Source organism: Calonectris borealis, chromosome 2 (assembly GCF_964195595.1).
Source record: "Calonectris borealis chromosome 2, bCalBor7.hap1.2, whole genome shotgun sequence".
Lineage (NCBI taxonomy): Eukaryota > Metazoa > Chordata > Aves > Procellariiformes > Procellariidae > Calonectris > Calonectris borealis.
The window spans coordinates 102,527,903-102,551,248 of NC_134313.1; the positions used below are offsets into that span (position 1 = coordinate 102,527,903).

General features: G+C 39.3%; 1 protein-coding gene across 13 annotated transcripts in view; it reads left to right on the top strand.

The window, feature by feature from the left end:
* CDKAL1 (CDKAL1 threonylcarbamoyladenosine tRNA methylthiotransferase) overlaps window positions 1–23,346 on the top strand; it is a 434,025-nt gene that overhangs the window by 115,343 nt on the left and 295,336 nt on the right. For 12 of the 13 annotated variants that reach the window (XM_075142821.1, XM_075142824.1, XM_075142820.1 and 9 more), the window contains one exon: window positions 17,267–17,363. In XM_075142821.1, the coding sequence (XP_074998922.1) occupies window positions 17,267–17,363 (97 nt within the window). Of the gene's footprint in view, window positions 1–2,160; window positions 2,383–17,266; window positions 17,364–23,346 lie in introns of all 13 variants that reach the window. The other variant, XM_075142828.1, reaches the window with a different exon arrangement.

Genomic DNA, 23,346 nt, shown 5'->3' on the forward strand with positions numbered 1-23,346 from the left:
AAATCCAATGAATGTGTTGCAAATTCTCTAATATCGGGATGTGGAATACCAATAGCGTGGGAATAGTTTGTAACATATTAGTTAAACTGTATAGCAAGTTGAAAATGTGGAGAGTGTTGCTGCTCATTTTGATGTCAAGGTCAAATGCACACGGTTTAGAATACAGAACATGAAATGAAAGAGTTGGCTTTTTAAAATTTATAACTTTCGAGAGTTGTATGCAAACTCTCAAATTATTCATGTACTTCTAGAGCTTGAGCAGTCCTATTGAATATTATAACTCATTGTGAACACACATGCCCTGGTTTTGTGCTTTAAAATTAATAAATCTAATGTATGAATAGTAAAATATTTATCTGCTTACTGTTTCTTCTTGGTTACTTTTTAAAGCAAAAGTTGTTAGAGGCACAGTTTGAGGTAAGTTTGCTGCAGCAAATAATTCTTTTCTATTTTTTGTGTTTTCTAATTTGGTATCTGTATTACTGACATTGTGATTTTCTGGTACTGAAGACATTTCAAACTGGGTGGAAACACAGTTTATCCATCTTAGAGTTATTTTAGATACAACTATTTCCAGAGAGAGGGAAATAATGTAGAAAATAAATCTAACAGTACAATATCTCTTTAAGCTAACCTTGCTTTACACATAAGCTAACTTTGCTTTACACAGGCTCTTGTCTGAGCCTGCCTAGTTCCTGTCAGAGGGAAGATGCTCTTGCATATAACAACTGATAGCTTTTTCAGAAAGTGACAAATACTGGCAGAAATCACGGAGTAAGTGGATATTCCGTAAATTGATATATATTGTGAACGGAGGCAGAAAGTAAGAGTAATTTTTGGTACGCTCATGGGAGTAGGGAGGGAAAATGTAGCTATAACAACATTTTAAGGAGAGTGCATTGGGAGTGAAGGCTCTTAAGTCTTCTGAAGGTCATCAGAGTAGATCTGGCCTTCACTTGACCCATGATCAGGGCACAGAACAGGGTAAGAGCCTGAATTTAAAAAAAAAAAAAAAATAGGGAAAAAAAAAAGGGTCAAGTGAGCAGTGCAGGACTGTCCAGCTCTATGGAAAGGGATTATTAAAACCAGGTAAGCAACCTAAGATGTTCGCTCCTTAGTGTTTTATACTGTTAAATCTAAGATACCTTAAAAAAAAATTCCGTCAGGTTGAGCTGGTGGTAACAGGGACGCAGAACTTGCCTTTTTACTTCTGTAACTCTGTAGTGTATTTTGAAATAAGTATGCGTGTAACTTAATTAAGTACATGCTTACTGTCCCCTGCTGAAGAATTTAACCTGCCTTCAGATGCAGAGTTTTGTATCGTCTTAAATAAGGTTAACACGCATTTTGCTCCCCTGAGTGCTAGAGAAGCCTGGAGCGTGTTGTCCGATAGCAAGAGATTGTGAAAAGTTGATGAATGGGGCTCAGATTTTGAAAGGAGCTTCAGGGAGCGCGGTGCTCAATTTCCCAATTTGAGCTTTATTTAAAAGAAAAGTTCTGACTCCCTCTGGCACCTGTTTAAAAACAAACTTCTGCTTGATGACAGGAGAAGATCTTCCTGTGCGTAGCCTGTTCAGAATAAAGGCTCAATCACTGTAAGAATTACCTTTGAGTCTTTGTATATAAGCTATGGTAGGAAAAAATTGTGATGTTTATTAATGAAGTAGTATTTCAAAGACAACATATTATATGCAGTGCAATCAGAGTCTCGAAAAATGTACTTGAGTCACTATGGAAATTTGGAAGAAAAATATGAGAAATCTTTTAGAGCAAATTTCAGAGGCGTAAGATGTGCAGTTAGCATTTCTCCCATCCTCTGCAGTGTTTGAGAACTGTAGAACAGAATTTCTTTGAAACTCCTGGTAGGAGCAGATGGATTTCTTTTCCGAAGTTTCATAACAGGATGATAATTTCCAGTGAGATTTAGTAGAATTCTGAGCTGCATTAAGTAGGCTTAATGCAGAGCATTGCATTATTTACTATCATTTCCTCATGTGAGCTGTCTTGAAGTCTGCAGAGATGTATGTTGTATTAAAAATAGAAACAAATTAAAAATATGAAGTGGTTGCATAGGAAGTGCTGTTTGAGCAATTAATATTGCTTACAGGTATTTAAAGGTTGATATTATTGTTATTATTATTAACTGTTTATATGTTACAGAGAAACCTGAATATTACAACTTTTGAATGAATTTACTATGTGTCTGAAGTCCGGAGAGAGAGCTTTAACACTGAGGGCATTTTTCATTAGAGCATTAATAAGGGCACAAATCTGTCGTACAAAGAAGGTTTGGGAGCCCCAGGAACGCGCAGCCGGAGTCTGCCTCCATTTCCTGTACAGACCTGTGGGTGATCACTCATCAGAAACCGGACTGAGAAAAAGGTTAGACATCTTTACAGAAACTTTATCTGTAAAGCACCTAGCTCATTTTGCATAGGACTTGCAAAATAACCTTTATAAATTATTCATTACTCTCATGATAGATCATTATCTTTAAAAAGCCACTGATCAATAGCATACTGCAATGAGGCCTTTCTCCTGACATTCCTGATAACTGGGATGGGAGAGAAAACTGTGAAATCCTGGTAAAGTGTTACATGTAGCTTACTGTGCTCAAATACTGCTGCTGATCATATGCTGCAAACTTAGTACTGTGTAGTATTAGACCCTGCTTATTCTTCAAAAATAGACTATTCCTTCTATGTGTATGTACAGGTAAAGAGATGCTATAAAGGTGGCGATATTAATATGTGAGAAATAAATTTTATGGGAAATTTGGAAGGAAAAAAAAAGGAAATAGAGCTTTGGGAGTAAAGTAGTTGTCATCATGTGCAAATATTTATATTCAAGACACATTGGATTGCTATTTGTTAGAAATGTTTAGTGTTAAGACATAGGAGCTAATGTTTGTGGCTTGAATCCTTTAAACCGTTCTGACCTTTCAGATATGCATGTGACCTAAAACTTTCATGAGCCCATGCATTTATTATTATCTCTATGAAATGCCTGGCAGTGTATTAAACTTGTAGAATATTATCTATTGTGAAAACTACTAGAATGATATCTTGGTTATTTTAGGAAACATTTTTAGGCAAGCTAATATGCTTAGAGAAATTACCCCTTCAGCTCTGATAGAAGTTACAATTTTTAGCTCTTTAAATAATACATTTTGAACTAGATTTAGATGACTAAACTGGTATTAATTTCTCAGAGCTACTTCTAGGGCTTGTCTCTTTCTCTTCCTTCTCTCACCCGCCCTGCAAATGTTTTCCCAGCAATACACATCAAAAAGCCTAAACCAGAATGGAAGCAAGCGTGCTGCATAAATTGTTAGTGACGAGCAGATGTAGCTACTCTGATCAGTCCCACTTCACAGTGGGAGTGCACTAAAGCCATCTTACACTGCTTGATGCACTTTTGAGCTTCCTGCTTTCTAATAGCATCTTCTCCCTTCCCATGCTTAAGCATCAGTGACAACAACTGAGTGGAGAATTCTTCCAGCAGTGACAGGCAAAAGCAAAGTGCAGTCGTCGTTCAGGTCCCCCAGGAATTTAATTTTTGTTTTGTTTTTTTTAAAAATGCCTGAGTAGAAAAGGACAAAATCATATTTCTTCTCTTCAGAAATAGGGTTAGCTTCTTAAATAATCATCGTACACTTTTGAATCTGTACATGTAACCACAGGCTCAAAGCTTCAGTCTCTTAAGAAAAGAAAAATAGTAATATCTCTTCAGTTTGTATTGTAGCGTGTGGTGCAAGGCCCTGCTAAACCATTAAGTTAAAGCAGTGAGGAGTCTGTTGCTTTCAGGAACTGTGATGAATTTGTGAGTGTAAGAAGCACTGAAATGTTCTACCAATAAGAAACCAGACTTTTCTGTCCAACAAATGTGTATGTCAAAATGTAGTCCATGGAGAATTGTTTGGATCTTTACCATTCTTTTAGGTGTGGTATAAAACAATGAGAAATTAAAGATATTAATGAAGAGTTAGTTAACATAGCCTCATAATCTATTGAGATAAGGCTGTTGGCTAAGTAGCCTGTTGCAGAAAATATGAGATGTGTGGTAAGGGCCAAGAAACATGAACCAGCTCTCATGGGTCACTTTCAGTTGTGAATAAGACAAACATGACCAGGAGACTGAGGGAAGGCATTTATTCCTCTTTATTTGGTGGGGCTTCACCTGGATTACTGTGATTTGGGTGTAGTGGAGGCAGTTGAGAGATGCAAGGAGACTGGAGCAGGTCCATTGGAGGACTACTAAAATGGTCGGGCTGTCATGAGTCTGGCACATAGGAGGCTGGTGGATAATCTAATAGCAGTCTGTAATTACTTTAAAGGCAACTGCAAAGATTATGGAAGCCAGCTCTTCTTGATCGGACCAGAAGACATAACTTGTGACAGCAAGTTTTCCGGCCTTGGCTGGGTAATGGTGTTGTCAGGAGTCCACTTGTGAGCAGGAGGTTAGGCTAGATGACCTCTAGAAGTCCTTTCCAACCTACATTTCCCTGATTCTATAAAAACGAGGTTAAACAGAGAGGATAAGAGACAGTATACTGTATAGTTTGTTACTTCTATTGCTATTCAGATACTGTGATCATGAATAGGAATTAAATAAAACAGTTCTCTTTAGATTAGGAAGAGCTTACTGGGCTTTACTGGAAGAGTTTAATGAATTAAAACAAAAAAAAAGAGTAAAAGGTTAATAAAAGTGTGATACAGTGCAATTTGAACAGAATGACGGTTCCAGTATTTAGGAGCTAAACCTCCTTTTTTGTCTCTGCTCTGTTCTTTGTCGCTTGTTTCTGTTTCATCACGCCATGCTATAGTCCTTATCTATTGCAGAATTCCTGGCAAAAACTAGGCACAGTGCGGCTGTTCACATAGCGTTTCCGTAAGGGAAAAAGTACATGCAGCTTACTGTTTTGAAAAATTACTTCATTGAATATTGTTCCCTTTTCTTTGTTGGATAGCTTCTGACAGTATTCTGTGCACATATGATGAAAACTATATTTAGTGGCTCTCAAAGGTTTTTAGGGTTTTTTTTTCATGTAGTAGTCATAGCTACCTGATTTTGAGTAACAAAAAGCCTTGATGGTCAGAATTTTGGCTGCCTTTCAGGTCTGTGGCTTTTCTTTCTGAGCTGCCCTGATGGTGTCTAAGAGAAAATGTGTTGGTTCTTATCTCCTTTGTTATCCTCGACTTTTTATCAGAATGTCCCATGTCAGACACAGCATAGAAACCTTTCAGGGGTTTTGTTCTGATGACTCAGTAGAACAATATTGTCGGTACCATGTACTGCTCTGTGTGTTTTGTCCATGTAAATTCTGCACTCTTTTTCTGGATCTTCACCTTCCTTACCTGATGGAAAAAATTTCCTGGTGTGTTATATTTACCAAAGAAACCCCAAAACAAACAAACAAACAAAAAAGTACTCATAATAGCTTCTAGAACAGCAACCTCTCTTGATGATCCTTTTTTAATTTTGTAGGTAGTCTGTTACTGAGAAGCATACTACACCTCTGGGGAAAAAGAAAAGAATCGGATTATTTAATTTTCATTCAACACTGATTTCATTTTTTAGCCATTGTATCAACAAGGTTTTATATTACAACTATTGGCCATGCATGCATGTAACTTGAAGCCTGCCTGGACTTTGAACCTGAGAGGCAGTGTAGTATTTCACATATTAATTAGAATAATAGTATGCCCTAAACTGCACTTCTTTTATGTTTAAAGAGATGAATAGAACTAAGAGTGGGAAGGTAAAGTAGAATAAATGGTCAGTTAACAAAACATAAAGAAGAGATATGCCACAAATGCTACAATAGAATATTATAGTTCCTACAGGAATATGTGTAGAAAGAACAGAGGAATAGAGTAAGAGTCAAGGGAGTTATATAAAAGTTCACTGTAATGATTTTGACTTCCATTTCTTTAATCTGTCAGAATTTTAATGTCCATTTCCAAGTGAATTTACAGGAGAATTCCTTTCAGTGGTTTTGAGACAAGTATATCTGATTAAACAGCCCATCTATATACGCAAAAATAAATTCAGAATAGGATTAAGTTTTCAAGTTTGAAGGGGGAGAATGAAGTCTTGCTTTTTTGAAGTAGTAGAAAAAACGCAAAAATGCTTGCACTTGAAGGAGGACAGTAATGGTAGAAGGTAAAAAGAAAGGACAAAATTGCTGCTGTAGGTTTGGAGCTATTTCTGCTTCTTCTGAAAACTCTCTCACCACTGTGATTTCCTTAGATCCTTGCTGAAGAAAGGCTAGCATGAAACTGGAGATGTAGAAAGATAGTGAAATATTTTTAGAACTTTGCTACAACCTGTCATGTACGTACTAAAGGACATAAAGCTTCAAGGATATGCAGAAACTGGTAACTTTTTTTTTTTAAAGGTAATTCCAGCTTTTGCCACCTGCAGCACTTCCCTGGCGATGTGGCTACCAGCAGCCTCTGCTTTTGCAAAGCTGAGTTGGCAGAACTTCAGTATATCTGGTACTCTGTGCCTCAAAGAAGTTCAGAGTTAAAGTTACTTGTGCTGTCAGCAGAGAGGTAAAGATCAGAAGTGAAAGGAGGTGTGAAGAAAAGGCATCCTGTGCTGGGGATGGCCGAAGTTTTGTGAGGTTTGCTGGTGTACACTCTGCGCCTCATGTATGGAGATGCTGGTTGACAGCCAGCTGAACACGAGCCGGCAGGGTGCCCAGGTGGCCAAGAAGGCCAATGGCATCCTGGCCTGTATCAGAAATAGTGTGGCCAGCAGGAGCAGGGAGGTGATCGTGCCCCTGTACTCGGCACGGGTGAGGCCGCACCTCGAATACTGTGTTCAGTTTTGGGCCCCTCACTACAAGAAGGACATGGAGGTGCTGGTGCGTGTCCAGAGAAGGGCAACGAAGCTGGTGAAGGGCCTGGAGCACAAGTCTTATGAGGAGCGGCTGAGGACTGTTTAGCCTGGAGAAGAGGAGGCTGAGGGGAGACCTCATCGTGCTCTACAACTACCTGAAAGGAGGTTGTAGCGAGGTGGGTGTTGGTCTCTTCTCCCAAGTCGGTGGAGAGTGGCTTGGCAGCTACATCAGCCAATGCCCTCAGGACTCTGGGATGCATCTCGTCAGGTCCCGTAGACTTATGTATGTTCAGGTTCCTCAGGTGGTCACAAACCTTGGAACAGGCTGCCCAGGGAAGTGGTAGAGTCACTATCCCTGGAAGTATTTAAAAGACGTGTAGATGAGGCGCTTAGGGACATGGTGTAGTGGGCATGGTGGTGTTGGGTTGATGGTTGGACTTGATGATCTTAGAGGTCTTTTCCAACCTTAATGATCCTATGACTCTATGTAGTTTGAAGTAAATAGTAATAGAAAAAGAATTAATAATTTCTCCTTTCTTCAATCCCACAAATAGATAAAACAATGTTTTCCATAATTAATATTTTGTTTGTCTTCTTAGATACTGTTTTCCTGATACGCTTAAACTTGCAGGTATTACCAGAAGACCAATCAACATGCTGAACTCAATTGTAAATCTGTGTTGGTCACAAAAGGAGACGTAATCTAGTCTAGTGTGTCTGTTTAGGAGTGTCTTGATAGATGTTTGGTGTTCAGTATTTGCCTTGAACAGAGTTCAGGGAATGACATGGGGTTTTTTGCAGACTTTACTGAAGTATGTTAAAGGTTTTGAATGGAGAATCAGTAATAAAGGGCCTACTACAGGAAGGCAACCTTATCTAAGACAGTAATTAGGCATTGGCTAATTGTGGTCTTAAGTAATTTAACTTCAGTGAGTAGGTAAGAATCTAAAGAGTTGTGAATATTTTATTTGAAGAATGGAGTATCCTTACTTTTAATAGTTGTCTACATGCATTGATCAAGATCAGTGATCAATGCATGTAGATATTTTTTGTTTCAGTGATATTTTTTGTTTCATTGTTTCCTGGGAAGAATATAGAGACGCTGCCCGGTTGTGTAGGGAATGCCAAGACGCGGCTGGAGCTGAACTTGGCAAGGGATGCAGAGAATAATAAGAAGGGCTTCTATAGGTATGTGAGCCAGAAAAAGAAGGTCAAAGAAAGTGTACCCCCCCGGTGACCATGACTGGCAAACTGGTAACAACGGACAGAGGAGGCTGAGGTACTTAACAACTGTCTTGCCTCAGTCTTTGCTGGCAACCTCTCTTCCCACACCTCTCGAGTGGATGGACTGCAAGACAGGGACTGGGGGAGCAAAGTCTCTCCTTCTGTAAGAGAAGATCAGGTTTGTGACCACCTGAGGAACCTGAACATACGTAAGTCTATGCGACCTGACGATATGCATCCCAGAGCCCAGAGGGAATTGGCTGATGTAGTTGCAAAGCCACTCTCCATGATATTTGAAAAGTCATGGCAGTCAGGTGAAGTATCTGGTGACTGGAAAAAGGGAAACATCGCACCCATTTTTAAAAAGGGAAAAAAGGAAGACGCAGGGAACTACCGACCTGTCAGCCTCACCTCTGTGCCTGGGAAGATCGTGGAAGAGATCCTCCTGGAAGCTATGCTAAGGCACATGGAGGACAGGGAGGTGATTCGAGACAGCCAGCATGGCTTCACCAAGGGCAAGTCCTGCCGGACCAACCTAGTGGCCATCTATGATGGAGTGACTGCATCAGTGGACAAGGGCAGAGCTACACGTCATCTATCTGGACCTCTGTAAGGCCTTTGACACAATCCCCCACAACATCCTTCTCTCTAAACTGGAGAGATACGATTTGATGGGTGGACTGTTCGGTGGGTGAGGCATTGGTTGCATGGTCACATCCAGAGGGTAGTGGTCAGCGGCTCAATGTCCAGATGGAGATTGGTGACGAGTGGTGTCCCGCAGGGGTCTGCATTGGGACCGGTACTGTTTAATATCTTCATCAATGACATAGTGGAATTGAGTGCACCCTCAGCAAGTTTGCAGATGACACCAAGCTGAGTGGTGCGGTCAACACACCTGAGGGATGGGATGCCATCCAGAGGGACCTGGACAAGCTTGAGAAGTGGGCCCGTGTGAACCTCATGAGGTTCAACAAGGCCAAGTGCAAGGTCCTGCACCTGGATCTGGGCAACCCCCGGTATCAATACAGGCTGGGGGATGAAGGGATTGAGAGCAGCCCTGCCGAGAAGGACTTGGGGGTACTGGTGGATGAAAAACTGGACATGAGCCAGCAATGCGCGCTTGCAGCCCAGATGACCAGCCGTATCCTGGGCTGCATCAAAAGAAGCGTGGCCAGCAGGTCGAGGGAGGTGATTCTGCCCCTCTACTCTGCTCTGGTGAGACCCCACCTGGAGTCCTGCGTCCAGCTCTGGAGCCCTCAGCACAAGAAAGACATGGACCTGTTGGAGCAGGTCCAGAGGAGGGCCACAAAAACGATCAGAGGGGTGGAACACCTCTCCTATGAAGAAAGGCTGAGAGAGTTGGGGTTGTTCAGCCTGGAGGAGAGAAGGCTCCAGGGAGACCTTATTGCGGCTTTCAGTACTTAAAGGGGGCTTATGAGAAAGATGGGGACCGACTTTTTAGCAGGGTCTGTTGCGATAGGACAAGAGATAATGGTTTTAAACTAAAAGAGGGTAGATTTAGGCTAGATATCTGCATATCTTTAATTTACCTGCAATTCCTAGAAATAATTTCCTATGTAGTTAGTGTACTTTTTCCACTTCAAAGCCCACTGGTCAGGGAGAATGTCTTGTTAGTTTTTTTTGTACACTGAAGGAAAAAAAAAATGATAGACATAAGACAAATTTTGGAGCTAGCACCTAAATCACAGTGCTTTCTAGATGAAATTTCTTTAACTTGGTCTCTTCTTAAGGCACTAGCCTGCGTACTCCAAATAAAGTAATAAAGTTTGATTCACATGAGATTAGGGCCAAAAATACAACCCTCAAAGCCTCTATCCCATTCCCGCTTAAAAAAATTCAAACCTATTCTTCCACAGGTCAGCAAGCAGGTCTGGAATTGAGTTGTGGGAAAAGCTTGCCCAAGAGTGCTTGTCATTTGGATGGAAGGGTTTTAATTTGAATAGCAGTAGCCCAAAAGCTATGGCATCTGATCAGGAGTTTATGTCCTGGTTAAGAATACAGTGTCAGGAGCAGGGTAAACTCCTCCTGGTTTGAAATTTTGTACTGAATTTCTATTGTATGGTAAGGTCCCTCAATCTTTTAAAAAAAAACAGAAAAAAACCCCCTTGATTTCTTAGAAATAATGAGAAAAAAAAAAGAAAATATATGTGCGTTTTAGCGAACAAGTAAAAATCTGTTTACCACCAGCCAAGATGAATTTTTTGAGGAGCAGATTGTTATTAATTACACTTCGTTTTTTAAAGCAATTTTGTTATTGTAAGGCTGATAACTTTCAATTACAGGTTTTGCAGATTTGCATTAAAGTTATGGTATATTGATTTTTAAATTGATTTTCTCAATCATCTGGAGGGACAGCAGCTGGCCTGTAACCATCTTGTCTAGCCTGCCCAAAGGCCATCCTGGTAGATCTCTGTTCTTGGGGAAGAAACCTTTCCCTCTGATGTTGGTCAATTCAGCCTTGCTTGGGGCTACAAAAACTACAGCCAGGGCCAAGGTGAGATTCAGGGTTTATTCCTTCATCCCATCCTCTTTCTGAATACATCCTGGTCTGATTTTTCAATTTGATAAAGTCTTTGTACTGTTACTTTGAAAGCCTTTGCAGGAAGAAAAGACGGTCATCACCACTAAAATACTGTATTATTACTGTTTGAGTAATGACTGCCCAAGAATAACTGTTGCATCTTTAATTGCTGCCTATAAAGTTACTTTTACAGAAAATTTGAGTAAAACTCAGGCACAGATCTGACTGGGTCTAGAGTTTAAAATGAGATTGCCTTTTGCAGACAAACCTGCAGTCATTTTACTTGCACGCCAAGTAGCTGGATGAAAACAAGTTTCCGTTCAAACCAAGGTATTAGAGCTAATGCAGTAAGCTGTGCTGGGAAAATTCCCCATAGTTTGGAAGCAGCTGCTAACCCATCGTTTTAGAGTGTGATGGACACAACTGCCATAAAAGCCTGGATGGATCTGTTGTACTTGTGAAAAACAGAACTTTGAGTATTGCATTCAAATGCATTTTTTCTGAGAGTGGGAAAGATGCAAGACGTGTAATGCCTGTTCATGCAGATACTGAGAATATCCAAATGTAGATAAAATACACCTTTTCTTCCTCGGGTATGTCCTCTCAGAAATTTAGGGAATAATTTGATACATAGCATGTGAGTCTTGGGGTTATTCTTAGAGCTGACATGTCACCCCCTGTGAAAAGCTCTGTTGGAGGAGGATATTTTTATGCTTTTATTTATTTATTTTTGCTTGGGGCACAGCTCTACAACCTCAGTTTGGAGTCTGATGGAGCAAGCGTTTGTCTTTTTGAAGTATTTTCAGAAAAGACGTGCTTGCTTTTGTCAGGAGGAGAACATGCAGCTTATTTTTCCCCTGGAGTATTTACATGTTACCTGATGGTTTTTGCCAAAGGAGACCAATTCAGAGGATGCAGCATGGTAACTAGAGGGCTGCTTTGCTAGAGATTGGTCCTCAAAGAGCAATTTAGTAAACTCCAATAATTAGCTTAAGCATCCTCAAATGAGCTTTACATCTTCACAGGGCTCACAAGTAAAATACAGTAATTCTTTGGGGGCTATGGAAGTGTACAAGGAAGCTGACAGGCCTAAGTAGACTTGAGTGGTTCTGCTCTAATTAATAATGTTGATAAGCTTTCCTCAAGATTTTCCACATGCCTTTGACTATGGGGCTGTCCCTAACCTCGAGAGCACAACATGTATGAGTTTCTTACATCCTTTTTGCTTTTTATTCACCCATGCTCCTCAGCATATTGCAACCTCAAAGGTTTCACGAGACTTGTCAAGCTCACCATACATGAAACAAGGAGTTCCCATGTCCTCCTCTGTTTCCTTCCCAACAGCTTTCCCTTGACCTCTGTTTTGGCTCTACTGCAGCCCTTTTCCCATGAGCTAACTTAACAGAAGAAAGTGGTTAAAAACCCCCAAACTTGTCTCAATAGGTTTCCCCTGTAACAGGGAGTTAAATGGGGCCCTGGAAGAGTCCAGTGAGCTTCAGAGCTTGGAGCAGAGGAGGAGTGATACCAGATGGCCAGAAAGGAGAAAGAGGAGTTGGAGTTGGAGTTGGAGAAAGGTAGGAGGAGCAATAGCAGACGGGGAGGATGGGAAGCAAGCCTATCGGTAGCAGTGAGACATTAGATTGGCTCAAAGCCTGTAAAGCCACAGTTTAAGTTACCGTTTGTAACTTTTCAAACAGAAAATAGCTGTGTGATTTTAGGGATTTTCAGGAATGTATTCCAGATGCTATACAGGGACCATCTTTTCATTCCAGGGATGCTGCACTCACTTTAAAACTTGTGGCTTCCTACTGATTAATTCAGCAGACGAGACAGTTGGAAGATCTTTCACACATTTGAATCTTTAGCCAAATAGCATTTCTTTTTCCCCAGAGACATCACAACATCATTTCTACAGCCTGGGAAGTTGCATCCCCCCAATTATACTTTTTATAACCTTTGGCAGCCTGGTCTAATCATATACCCTGCTCAAACTGTATTCAGCTAGAGCTGCCTTAGCAGAACTTTTTCATGTATACTAGTATTTCTTCGGGCATTTCTAGACACAAACCTCCCGTTGATTTATGGCTTCACACCTTTCTAAAATACCTGATAAAGGGTGTTGTGGATTTTGTGTAATAGAAGGCCATGAGAATGGCATGAATAGACTACACTGGTGCATTGCACAATTCAATTTAACTATACACATCTTAATGTGAGAGTCGCCAGGTTTGTGCTGGTACAAGAACGGGGAGGGGAGTACTGTGTTTGGTAGAAATAGCTCATTGATGTAAAAACTTGCTTGAGAGTATGGTGGGTTGTCATCTGCCTGGTAGGATTCAGGTTGTAATACTTCCATTTTCATTTCAGATAACAAAGGTAATTCCTGTTTTACTTTAGCATTAGAAATAGTTCTTCTTACTGTTTTATGAACATTTCCCAACTATTATCAATGCAAAGCTTAACAAGCTCACTGTAAAGCATTTCTCCCCCTAATTTATTGCTTTTGCTGAAAATTCCAGTCTTGCTTCTTCTCTTACTCGTATTTGACTGTTACTTAGTCCTTCCATGCAGGCAGCCTTCTGCCTGTTGTTTAAACACTTCTTCATTATTTACTTCCACCAACAATGAGTTTTGCGGGAAAAAATTTGGAGTTTGTAGGTATAATACTTGGTTTCACCTATCTGGTACTAGAGCAATGCTTAACAAATTGCATGTTTCATGCTGACCAGTCTGTCGTTTGCCAGCTTTGCTCCCTGCAGAACAGGCTGCTTTTGATTTCAGATGCCTGCCATGGCTTCCTGTGCACAGGGATACCTTGGTGGGTAATAAGCGAAGAGTCATGCGCTTAAGAGTTCTGAAAGCGAAGAGTCATGCCCTTAAGAGTTCACAGCTTATACAAGTCCAGTGGGCAGCTCTGCTCATGGAAAGGGAAACGAGCAGGTGAGCAGTGATGATGTGGCTTCTCTTGTTTCTCTCTAGCAAAGAGCAAGGCAGCAATTACTTTTGATGTCACAGATTGTCTTCCATTGGACTTAGCCCATGTTCTCTGCTTTCACTTTTTATTCCTTTTTTTTTTTTTATTGCTTTCCTTAGATTTGAATCTCAGGGAAAGGTCCCTAACTTTTTTCCTGTGGTGATTCCACCTGAGTAGCTCTGTGTATCACGAACAGTGGTACAGCTTCCTGCACTGGCTGCCATGGTGTTCAGCAGCGTTGCTGTACACACAGTGCTGATGTAAGCAAACGCTTATGGGGGCTTTTTTCGAGGGTGGGGGGCATTTCTTTATCCTTGTTGTGTTAGTGACCAAATTTTCTTGGAGCTCAGAAAAAGTAGAGGAACTATGCAACAACAGTTACGTAAAATTGTGAGCAGAATATTCCAGTTTGGGCAGGTTCCTAATGACATAAATAGAAGTTCACATAAGCAGGGCAGAAGTTTCTCCCCATTTCAGTTAAGTCTTCAAATTTGCTTTGTAAAAAGCAGAATACATTGAACGTATTTCATTAAGTGTGATAGTACAATTATAGTTGAAATGGCTATATCTATGCAACGGAGTTGCAATGGAGTATAATCTATGATCTCACCACAGATCTTGCATGACTCCTCTACCTTATGCAGTACTTTTTTTCATGCCCCTGTTGTTTCTTGCTTGTTTTTTGTTCCCTGCCCATTACTTAGGAAGTAGCTCGAATAATTCCTTTCTTTAAAAGAGAATTGCTTTAATTAAATTTCTATTCAGATTTATATCTTGCAAATAGTTTTTAGAAACGAGTGTATTTCTAGAAAATGTATCCTGAATCAATTAAATTGAAATTTCAAGGTAAGGTTCATGTAATTGAAAAATATAAAGGTTGTCTGAAAGGGAAGATGTATTTATTCATGCCACCTACTAGATTCCATGAGGTATTATTCTCATTACTATTCATGTTTTTGAAGGATAAAGGCTTTTCTAATACAGTTGCTCTGCTAACTAGATTTCTGAAGAATAATTTTTGTAGGCTTTTGTTAATATGAGGAGGGCTTATTAAACAATATTAAAAGGAGGTGACAATATAGTACTGGGATGCGTATTTTGAGAAGTGGTTTCTTCGAAATTAGGCAAAAATTTTCATAATTTCCTTACAGTGGTTTTTCATTTGTGATGGGTTTCATGGACTGTACAGTGTATTATGGATGTAATAAAAATTGACTATGATTGAAAATTTAGTTCTGACATTTCCACTTAATTGCATTTTAAAGCAAAAAAAATCCAGTGTACAAAATACTTTATTCTGTGGAGACCTGTACAACTTTAAAAAAGTTAAATGAAGGCAATGCTTATTATGAAGAATATTCAGTTTAACTTTTTCCCTCTAGCTCCAGTTATAGTCCCAGAAGATATAGCAAAATGTTAAAGCTGGGAAATAACATTAAAATGCCATTTAATGTGTCAAGGGAAACTTTGTTTATTTTTTTCTCAGATAAAAAGACTTGAATAAAAGTTTTTTCTTCTGTAGTGCTCGCAGGTTTTCAAGTATATGGAGACGGCTGTTGCTAGCAGCAGATTATACCAGATGCAGAGTTGCCTAGGGATGTGTGCTTTGTTTGCTGGAGACAGGTCTTAGTGTCTTGCCTTGAGGCATTAGGTTGAGTCTGTTAGACTATATAAGTAGTGATTTTTATCCTTTGAGTTAGTGGAGTGTCTCATGGTCCTATATGACATTTTTAGGTAATGCATAAAGTAGGATTTATCCTTTTTTTTTTTTTTTTTTCTTGGATATGTAGAAGTAGGTGACCTCTATTGAAGTTTTGCAAAACCCTTAAATATTTACCACTGAGAGAAAAGAAGGATTGCAGATTTCAGAGACATGTTGCTAGGTTCCATGCCTAAGAAATATACTAAATTAGCATTTCATCATAGTTCTTTATGCGCAGAAATATTATCAAGGAAGAGATGAAAGGATTTGCATTTATATTATACACCTTAGCACGCAAGTAGAGGACCAGTGAGACTCTATGTGATGAATGTCTGAAGATTTCCTGACGTCCCACTAAAACAAAATTGAATATTTTATAGAGAATTGCTGCATTTATAATAGGTATGAGGTAATAGGCGTAATACATTTTCCTGTTATTTCACACTTGTCTGTGTATAGGATACTTAATGTTTTTCCTTTAAAATACCTCATTTTAGCGCGGCAGCCAACACAAGGTGTTTGGCAAGATGACCTGTGATCTCCTTTAATATTACAATTTGTGTGTTCTTGTGAGATTTCATTTGAGCTATAATTTGTAAATAAATTTGTCCATATTATGAGTATGAAGTGAAAATTGTGAGTAGTGGAACTGTGTGTGGTACCAGTCTGGTTTTATTTTTCTTTGTTAAATTTGCATTTGCTGGAGATCTCCAGATACTCAGTGGAGCATCCTTGTGCTTGTTGAACATCACTTTCTCTAGTGCATTCAGCTTGGAGAAAGCTCAAACAAGCTGAAGAGTATAAAATTGTCTAAGCAAATGTGTATTTTGGATAAGATAATTTTTCTGAAAAATGTTATGACATGTCTTAGCCTGTTTCAACATAACAGTAAACACTTCATGAATCCATATATTGCTGGAGAAAATATGGATTTACAAGGTTCCAGTTTGACAGAAGTCTGCCAGGAGGTTGTGATACAGCATGCAACTGTGAAAGATAGTTGTTAGAGCAACCCATGTCAGACCTAGCAAATCTGCTAAAATTATTCAGTCCTTCTCTTCTTTACTGTTTTGTACATTATAATGCAGTAGTCATGTTGGGTTAATGTGTTAATGGATGATCTTCAAAGTTTAATGAATATAAGCAGCTTTTGCATCTCACTGTTTTGTCTGCAGCCGATAGTTTTGTTCAGGGCTTCCTGTAGTTTCAAGATTCAGTGATGGCTTGATATTCAGTGTTGAATTCAAAGCGAGTCAAAATATTACTGACGAAATGAACAGTGTTAACCATTTAATCTTAGTGTTTTGGTTTTCTACTTGGTGCTAAGGTAGCATCAAAACTAAGGAATTATGTAAATTAATACCCAGACAAATATTTCTCTGCCAAAGGGAAGCAGTTAAAGCTTGAAAATGCTCAATATTTTGATTTTAAGTAAACTTTTACTTAAACTTTTTAAAATAAATGCATATTTAAAAGTAAATAAACATTTTTAAGTAAACATCAGAAGACTGATGTAACTGGTCATTTCTGACTGGTACTACATAAATGCTTACGTTCTGAGCTAGAAGTTCCTACCTGTGTAGGCTGTCCCTTGTGTAACTTTTCTTGCATTATGTTTAATATCTCTGTCCCATCTTTCTTGACCAGATTGTCTGCTATCATTGTGGCAAATAAAGATTAACTGAACTTGATTAGGGCTTTCAAGGTTGTACTTTCGTCCAAGATGCACAGTGGTAATGGTCTCTGTAGATACACCCCAAACTGAGCCATGTGTGCTGTCGCCGGATAGCTTCATACGGGGTTCTTTTGGTGTGTTGGTTTGTTTGGTTTCTGAGGTTCAAACATGTACAAGTTGCTTCTGATTTGGGAATGTTTTCATTGGGGTTGCTTTCCTGTGTTACATGCGCAATATGACTACTTTGAAGTTTAAAATGATCAATTTTGAAAATATTAACACACTTTGTCTGTCCTTCTTTAGGAAAGCCCAGGAAGGGAAGAAGAAAGTGGTTCTAGCAGGCTGTGTGCCACAAGCCCAACCTCGTCAGGACTACCTGAAAGGCTTGAGTATTATAGGGGTATGTATCTTTATCAATTAGAAACCGAAGGTTTTCATAAATGTTTTCAATAAGTCAATGTCAATTTATAGACTTTGTTGCCTTTCTCTTGAAAAAAGTAGCAGAGAAGCTTGGTACCCCCGTTAGTCTTCTTGCATTATATAGCACTTAAGCCTTCTTCCATCCAGGGTGATTTGGTTTGGTTGTGGCACGAGGTGAGAAGGAAAGGGATAATGTTGGTGGAACCAAGTTCCAGTGCCCTTTGTAGTCTGAAAATATCCAGGCTTCATCCAGGGTGTTGAAGGTATTCATTACCATATTCTTTAAAATATCACAGTTTATTTGCTTTAAGACAAAGAAGTACATCCTTTGTTAAACTCAGTGGAAGAAGTGTAAAAGACTAGAGCATATAAATTGCATGGACACAGCTGAGGGTTTGGTGGTTGTTTTTTTACTTCACGCTATTAAGCAGAATGGCAAATAGCAATGATTATTTTGTTTAAATTTGAGGTAGTCTGAAGAGTTAAATCCACTGGTGACTGAGTTGTTAAACAGTTACCAAGCTTTACCTTGGAAAGGTAACCAGAGAGCTTTTGACTTCATTCAGTTAGTAAAGTGCCTTCAGTATCCTTTGGGATGAAGTACTACTGTATAACTGAATCACCTTTGTAAAATAGTCACGAAAATCCAGGAGTCAAGCACAACCTAACAAAGATTCTGCATTGTTCAAGCCTTTAGATTAAAACTGGATGAATTTGTAAAAGGCATGTTTGAGTTGAAGCACTGTCATTGGATTCAGTGTGTGACAATTACAATGAAGCTGTCCTGTATTACGTTAAGTCAGAGCAGATGACTGTGCAGCATGATTTCTGCATTAAAAACGCAAAGACGTCAACGTGTTTCCACTTCAGTGTCATGAATTCAGGTTGAAACTAAGATTTTATAGGAACAACAACAACTAAAATGTTCCTAAGCTTTCAATTTCATTAGAAGATCATACAAGATGCACTTGTTCAAAGTAATTTAGAATTAAAATAATAGTTTGTTTGGAATTAGGAAGAAGATGGCTTCATTAACTGATTTATTGGAATTCTTTATAAAGAAGGACTTTGTGCTATTTGAATTTTTAATTAATTACTGCTGTCACTCAAAATGTTTTATCTCCCAATTTTTTCCCCAGCTGCCATTCTCAGCTACATTAATGCCTGTAAATTAACTCAGTGCCCAGAAATTATATTCAGGGGCTGTAAAATGCCACACTATTATGTATATATCTTGCATTGATAGTTACAGTTTAAAGGAAGAAACAAACGTTCCATTCCGCTCTGCAGTCTTATTTTACACAAATATATGCAAGAGAACTGTGGTGCTTTGTCATCTCTAAGACTCCCACTTACTAAGTGCAACTTACTCTGTGCAGCAGGATAGGAAAAACAAAAAATAAATGGTGAATGGATTTCCTCTTGGCTCAGGGGCAACATAGTTATGTGATCTATAATTGGTCGTTACAGTGAATATAACGGTATCTACACATATGAAGACAGAGGGGGGGAAAAAAAAGAGTTGCTATCCTTTGACCAAGACTGTAATCTGATGTTTCAGTTTTGGTGAATTTAACTTAGGAAACTTGGGGGACCTGAAGTTTGTTTTGGTTTTTTTTTTTTAATCATTATTTTTTTCTTTTCTTTTCTTTTTTTTTTTTAAACTTTCCTTTTTTGATAACATGTAATTTCTGAAAATTAGGCTCTTCTCTTCATCTTCATTTTGGTACCTAGAACCAGTGTTTAGTGAAAAGTATTTGTAGTTTTGTATTTATTACAGAAAGATTTCTCTTAAGAGTTGAATTAGGCTGTTAATGCAGTGTTCCCAAGTACTTTTGAATTGGACCTGAAAATACTGAAATGTGATCTTCACTATAAGGACACTGTCTTCTAACTGTCATTTCTGTGGTAAAATTTACTGTGCTTTAAGTAATAGATGCTTCAGCTCAACAGGTCTTAAACTTTACGCGTAACTATTAACAGAAGCAAAGCTAAGAGCAGATATTGTCCATGTTTTCAGTTTGTATATTTAAGACTTTCCTTCATTTTAGAAGGAGTGTGTGTGAGGGGGTGACTGTATTTAAAGGATAAGAGTTGTTATCTTACTATTGCAAAATATTTTTGAAAGGCAGTTTTGACAGAATTGAGAAATAGAAAATGTTCTGTTGGCAGTAGGCTATTGATTCCGCTTTAAAATTTTAAGCATTAAGAGTACAGTTTTGGAAATCTTGCTTTTCCACCAGGTTGGTCTCATCTTCAACTTGGCTGAGAGATATGGTTGATTTATTGTTGCTTATGTAAGCTCTGCTATTTATTTTATTTTTTTTTTAAAGAACAGTGTTGTCTGAGAATGTGGTTATTTACCAGCAATTGTAGCTCCCTTGGGGCAGCTTTCTGAAGCAGAGTGTGTCAGAGGGCTCTCCTGCTCATCTTGTTATGACAGAGGAGGAAGTTGCGTTGTAACTACCAGAGAAATTCTGGTAACTCAGGGCTTGTTTTGCTCTGCAGTTGGGAAATTCAGGACTGAACTTCCACTGTTCTTTATTTATTACTTGATTTGGGCAGAAGGGAAGGAAGGGCAACTTCATATCCCTGTTACCATTTGTGATGTTACTGTGCTTTTGTGTTTCTTCAAAGTCATTGCCACTTTTTAAAAATAATGTGGGTTGGGGTGTTGCCATAGGCTGTATACAAGGCAAACCATAACATAACATGGCAAGGTAAAGGAGCTGTTTTCAGGAAGGGGGAAGCTCTAGGTAGTAATAAACCTGCCAAGTGTGAAAAGTACATGAAACACGTAATGATGCATTGCATACGTTCACAGCCTTTCCACTCAGGTGGTTTCCAAAGCTTACTCCTTTATGTTTGGAGTAGTGTACCCACTTCAAACTCAACTGCACATACGATGTTGCAAAGAGAAGTCAACTCTCGTAGTTAGAGTTGTCCCTGACTTTTCATTGTAAGTTACTAAAAAGAAGGATATGTGGCTTTGTCTATGCTGATTGTTTTGAGGGGATTATAGGGGAAGGGAAGGGAGGGACAAGGGGGAATGAACAATTTAGCAGGCAGGTTATGTTCTGGGACTCATGAATGGCTGTAGGTAATTGTAGTGTTCCCTCACCTCCTGAGTTGCATACAAGGGCATGCAAAACCTTTGTTCCCAGTGATAAGTTGAACCATTGGAATGGGATGAGATGTTTTGTTTCCTTGACACTTGTCTGGAGTTTTAAGGTATTTGGTGTCCAAATGATGCTACGTGTTGGAACCCCTGGCCAGTTTGTTAAGGGTTCATACGTCTTAAGATGTTTCACAAGCCCCGTGTGTCTGTACTTTGAAATCATCAGACCTACTGGACATACTGGGACATACTGAAAGCATAATGCACATATGTATCCTGTTAAAGGCATACAATAGCTCCCCATCTTTCCCAGTGTAACATCTAGCATCAAAGACCAGTTGTCTGTAGTCTTCTGCTGTACACCCATTTCCCAAGGGAAGAATTTCAGCCCATTCTTTCATCTGCACAAATTATATCCAGTGTCGCCAAGGCTGTAATCCCCCCTCTGCTGCTATGCTCTGAGTCAGAAGGTGCAAGGTCCTGTGCATCCTAGAGTTTCTGCAGGCTCTTTGGCCAGAGTTGAGCCTGAAGCCACTGCTTTAAGGAAAAACATACAGCCATGCAAACCTCTCTGCTGGGGCTCCCCACATTCCCCTGGCTTCCAAATAACCCTTTTCTGTGGCTATTCTACTCTATAAGACCAGTTTTAGGTAATTTTTTTTAACATCGAGTTTGGAACTGTGTAGTGTGATTAGTGGAAGCGCTAAACACTCCCAGTAGCAGCACATATCACTAGGAACACTGCTCTAAAATAGATGGTTTGGTATAAGAAATGCTAAGTACATCTATAATTGGTATACACTTTTAAATTTAATGTGCCTCAGTTCTCCATTTGTAGAACTCTTCAATGAGCAGAGCTTTAACAGTGCCATTGTGAAAGAAAATAAATGTAATCTTACCAAGATGCCAAATGCCTGTACATCCCTACCATTGTGATGTCCTAAATGAGAATGATAACTTGTATCATCATCAGAAATATTGTACATTGATGTATCATCAAACAATGATGTTTGCAAAACACAGTTAATGATACTTCCCTACCTTGCAGTGTTTGTAGGGTCAGACTGCATTCAAGATTGCAAACCTCTCTGCTGCCCTTAAACTGGAGCCTTGCATAAATGCAAATATCCAATGTGTACTTCATGAAAGACAAATTTGATGGAATTTTATTTGGAATGATTTGAAATAGCAGAACTTCTTGGAAAGTGTGCTGAAAGCCTGGGAACAGGTGCACACTGTTCTTCTGTGACTTACAGCCAAGAACGGTTTAATGCAAAATCCAAGCTCAGTCAGTACCTCTCAGCTGGTTGACTTTGGCTTTTGAATTGCCGTGCTGATACTCAGATATGATTCTTGAACCTGGAAAGTCAGGAAAGAATTGCAGTTAAGCACCTGCTTTCAAACTGAAAATTGAACGTGCAAATAGAAACCATTTATTTCCATAGCAGTTACGTACTGTCCAGTGAATCAAAAGGTGTAGGAATTTGGTTTAGATAAGAATTATACGTAAGCTGTGTCAGTGTTTAGCAATGAAAATCAGTTGTTTACATGCTTTTTTGGGGTAATCTCCTTCCCTTTAAAGTTTGTGTAGAGCCTGCTCTCGGAATACCTTCTTAAACCAGAATATTGCCCATTACTATGGTCAGTGTTGTCAGCAAAGATTTTAAACACAGATGTTATCCTTCTGAAGCCAAAGTGTCTAGTCACATGCCTTTTGAAGTTACGTATGAAGGCCTCGGTTTATGCTGCCTAAGTGCTGTAATTTGAGAGTCTGTTTTGCTCAGCTCCCTTTATGGTCAATGAAGATAATTATCTCTAAGATAATTTAGATTTTTAGAAGATCTGAAGTGACTTTTGAAGCCGTGTATTTCCCTTTTACTGGCTTTAGAGAGGGGATAGGCTGAGTAGGCTTTTAACATCTAACAGAGCTGCCTAAACAAGGTGAGATGAAACCGAGAGTTGGTGAACTGGAGTTAAAATCTTCAGGATTACGAATAGCAGGTTGTAATTACCTAAGATTATTTTATCTATGTAGTAACTGATTTGTTTCTTATCTATGCGAATGAAAATCAGAGACGTATAGGGTTTTCCCTAGATGAGAAAAAAAGATTGGTTTACTTCAAGTAGTTGTGTATATATATGTATGCTCCCTCCCAGGGTGTTCATGAGCAGCTGAGTGCTGATGATGTTTGCTTCAGCAGGAGCTTCATGCTGTGCAAGCAAGCTGCTGCCCCTTCCTATGTTGTGGGTACCCTGTCCTCAGTTTCTCTCAACCGTTGGCTGACTTGTTGTTTTGCAGGGTTTTTTCAATAAACGTTTATAGTCTTCAATATTTCTGGTCTTTGTCCCCCTTTACTGGCTTCACCATATTTTCTTGATAGTCACTTTCTGATACTTGATGTGCTTACGCATTGCTTGTGTTACCTCCGAGAAATTTTTCTCTCTGGGAAACTCACTCACTGTGCCCAGGGGGAGGGCAGTCGGGGGAGGCTCCGGGAGTAATTTCTTGAGAGTTCTCACTGTCATGTCAACATCAGAGAAGTTTTAACCTTCAGACCTTCTGTGGTGGAAAGACATTTCCTTCTGTGCTGAAAGGAAGCAGGCTGTGGGGAGCAACTGCATTCGCTTTGGGGGGGAAAATCCCTGACAAGGCTGGTTGTGACGAGGACCTAGCTGCCATTTTTAACCAGCGGTGGTGACTGCGTCAGTAGCTGTGAGAGCTGAGACTCATCAAAGGGTGAAACTACAAACGTCTTGGGCAAAAGACGGTCGCTGATGGCAAGTGTCAGAGATCTCATGCTTTGTCTCTGGTTTGTTTTTATTTGCTGCTGACTCTACCGGGTTA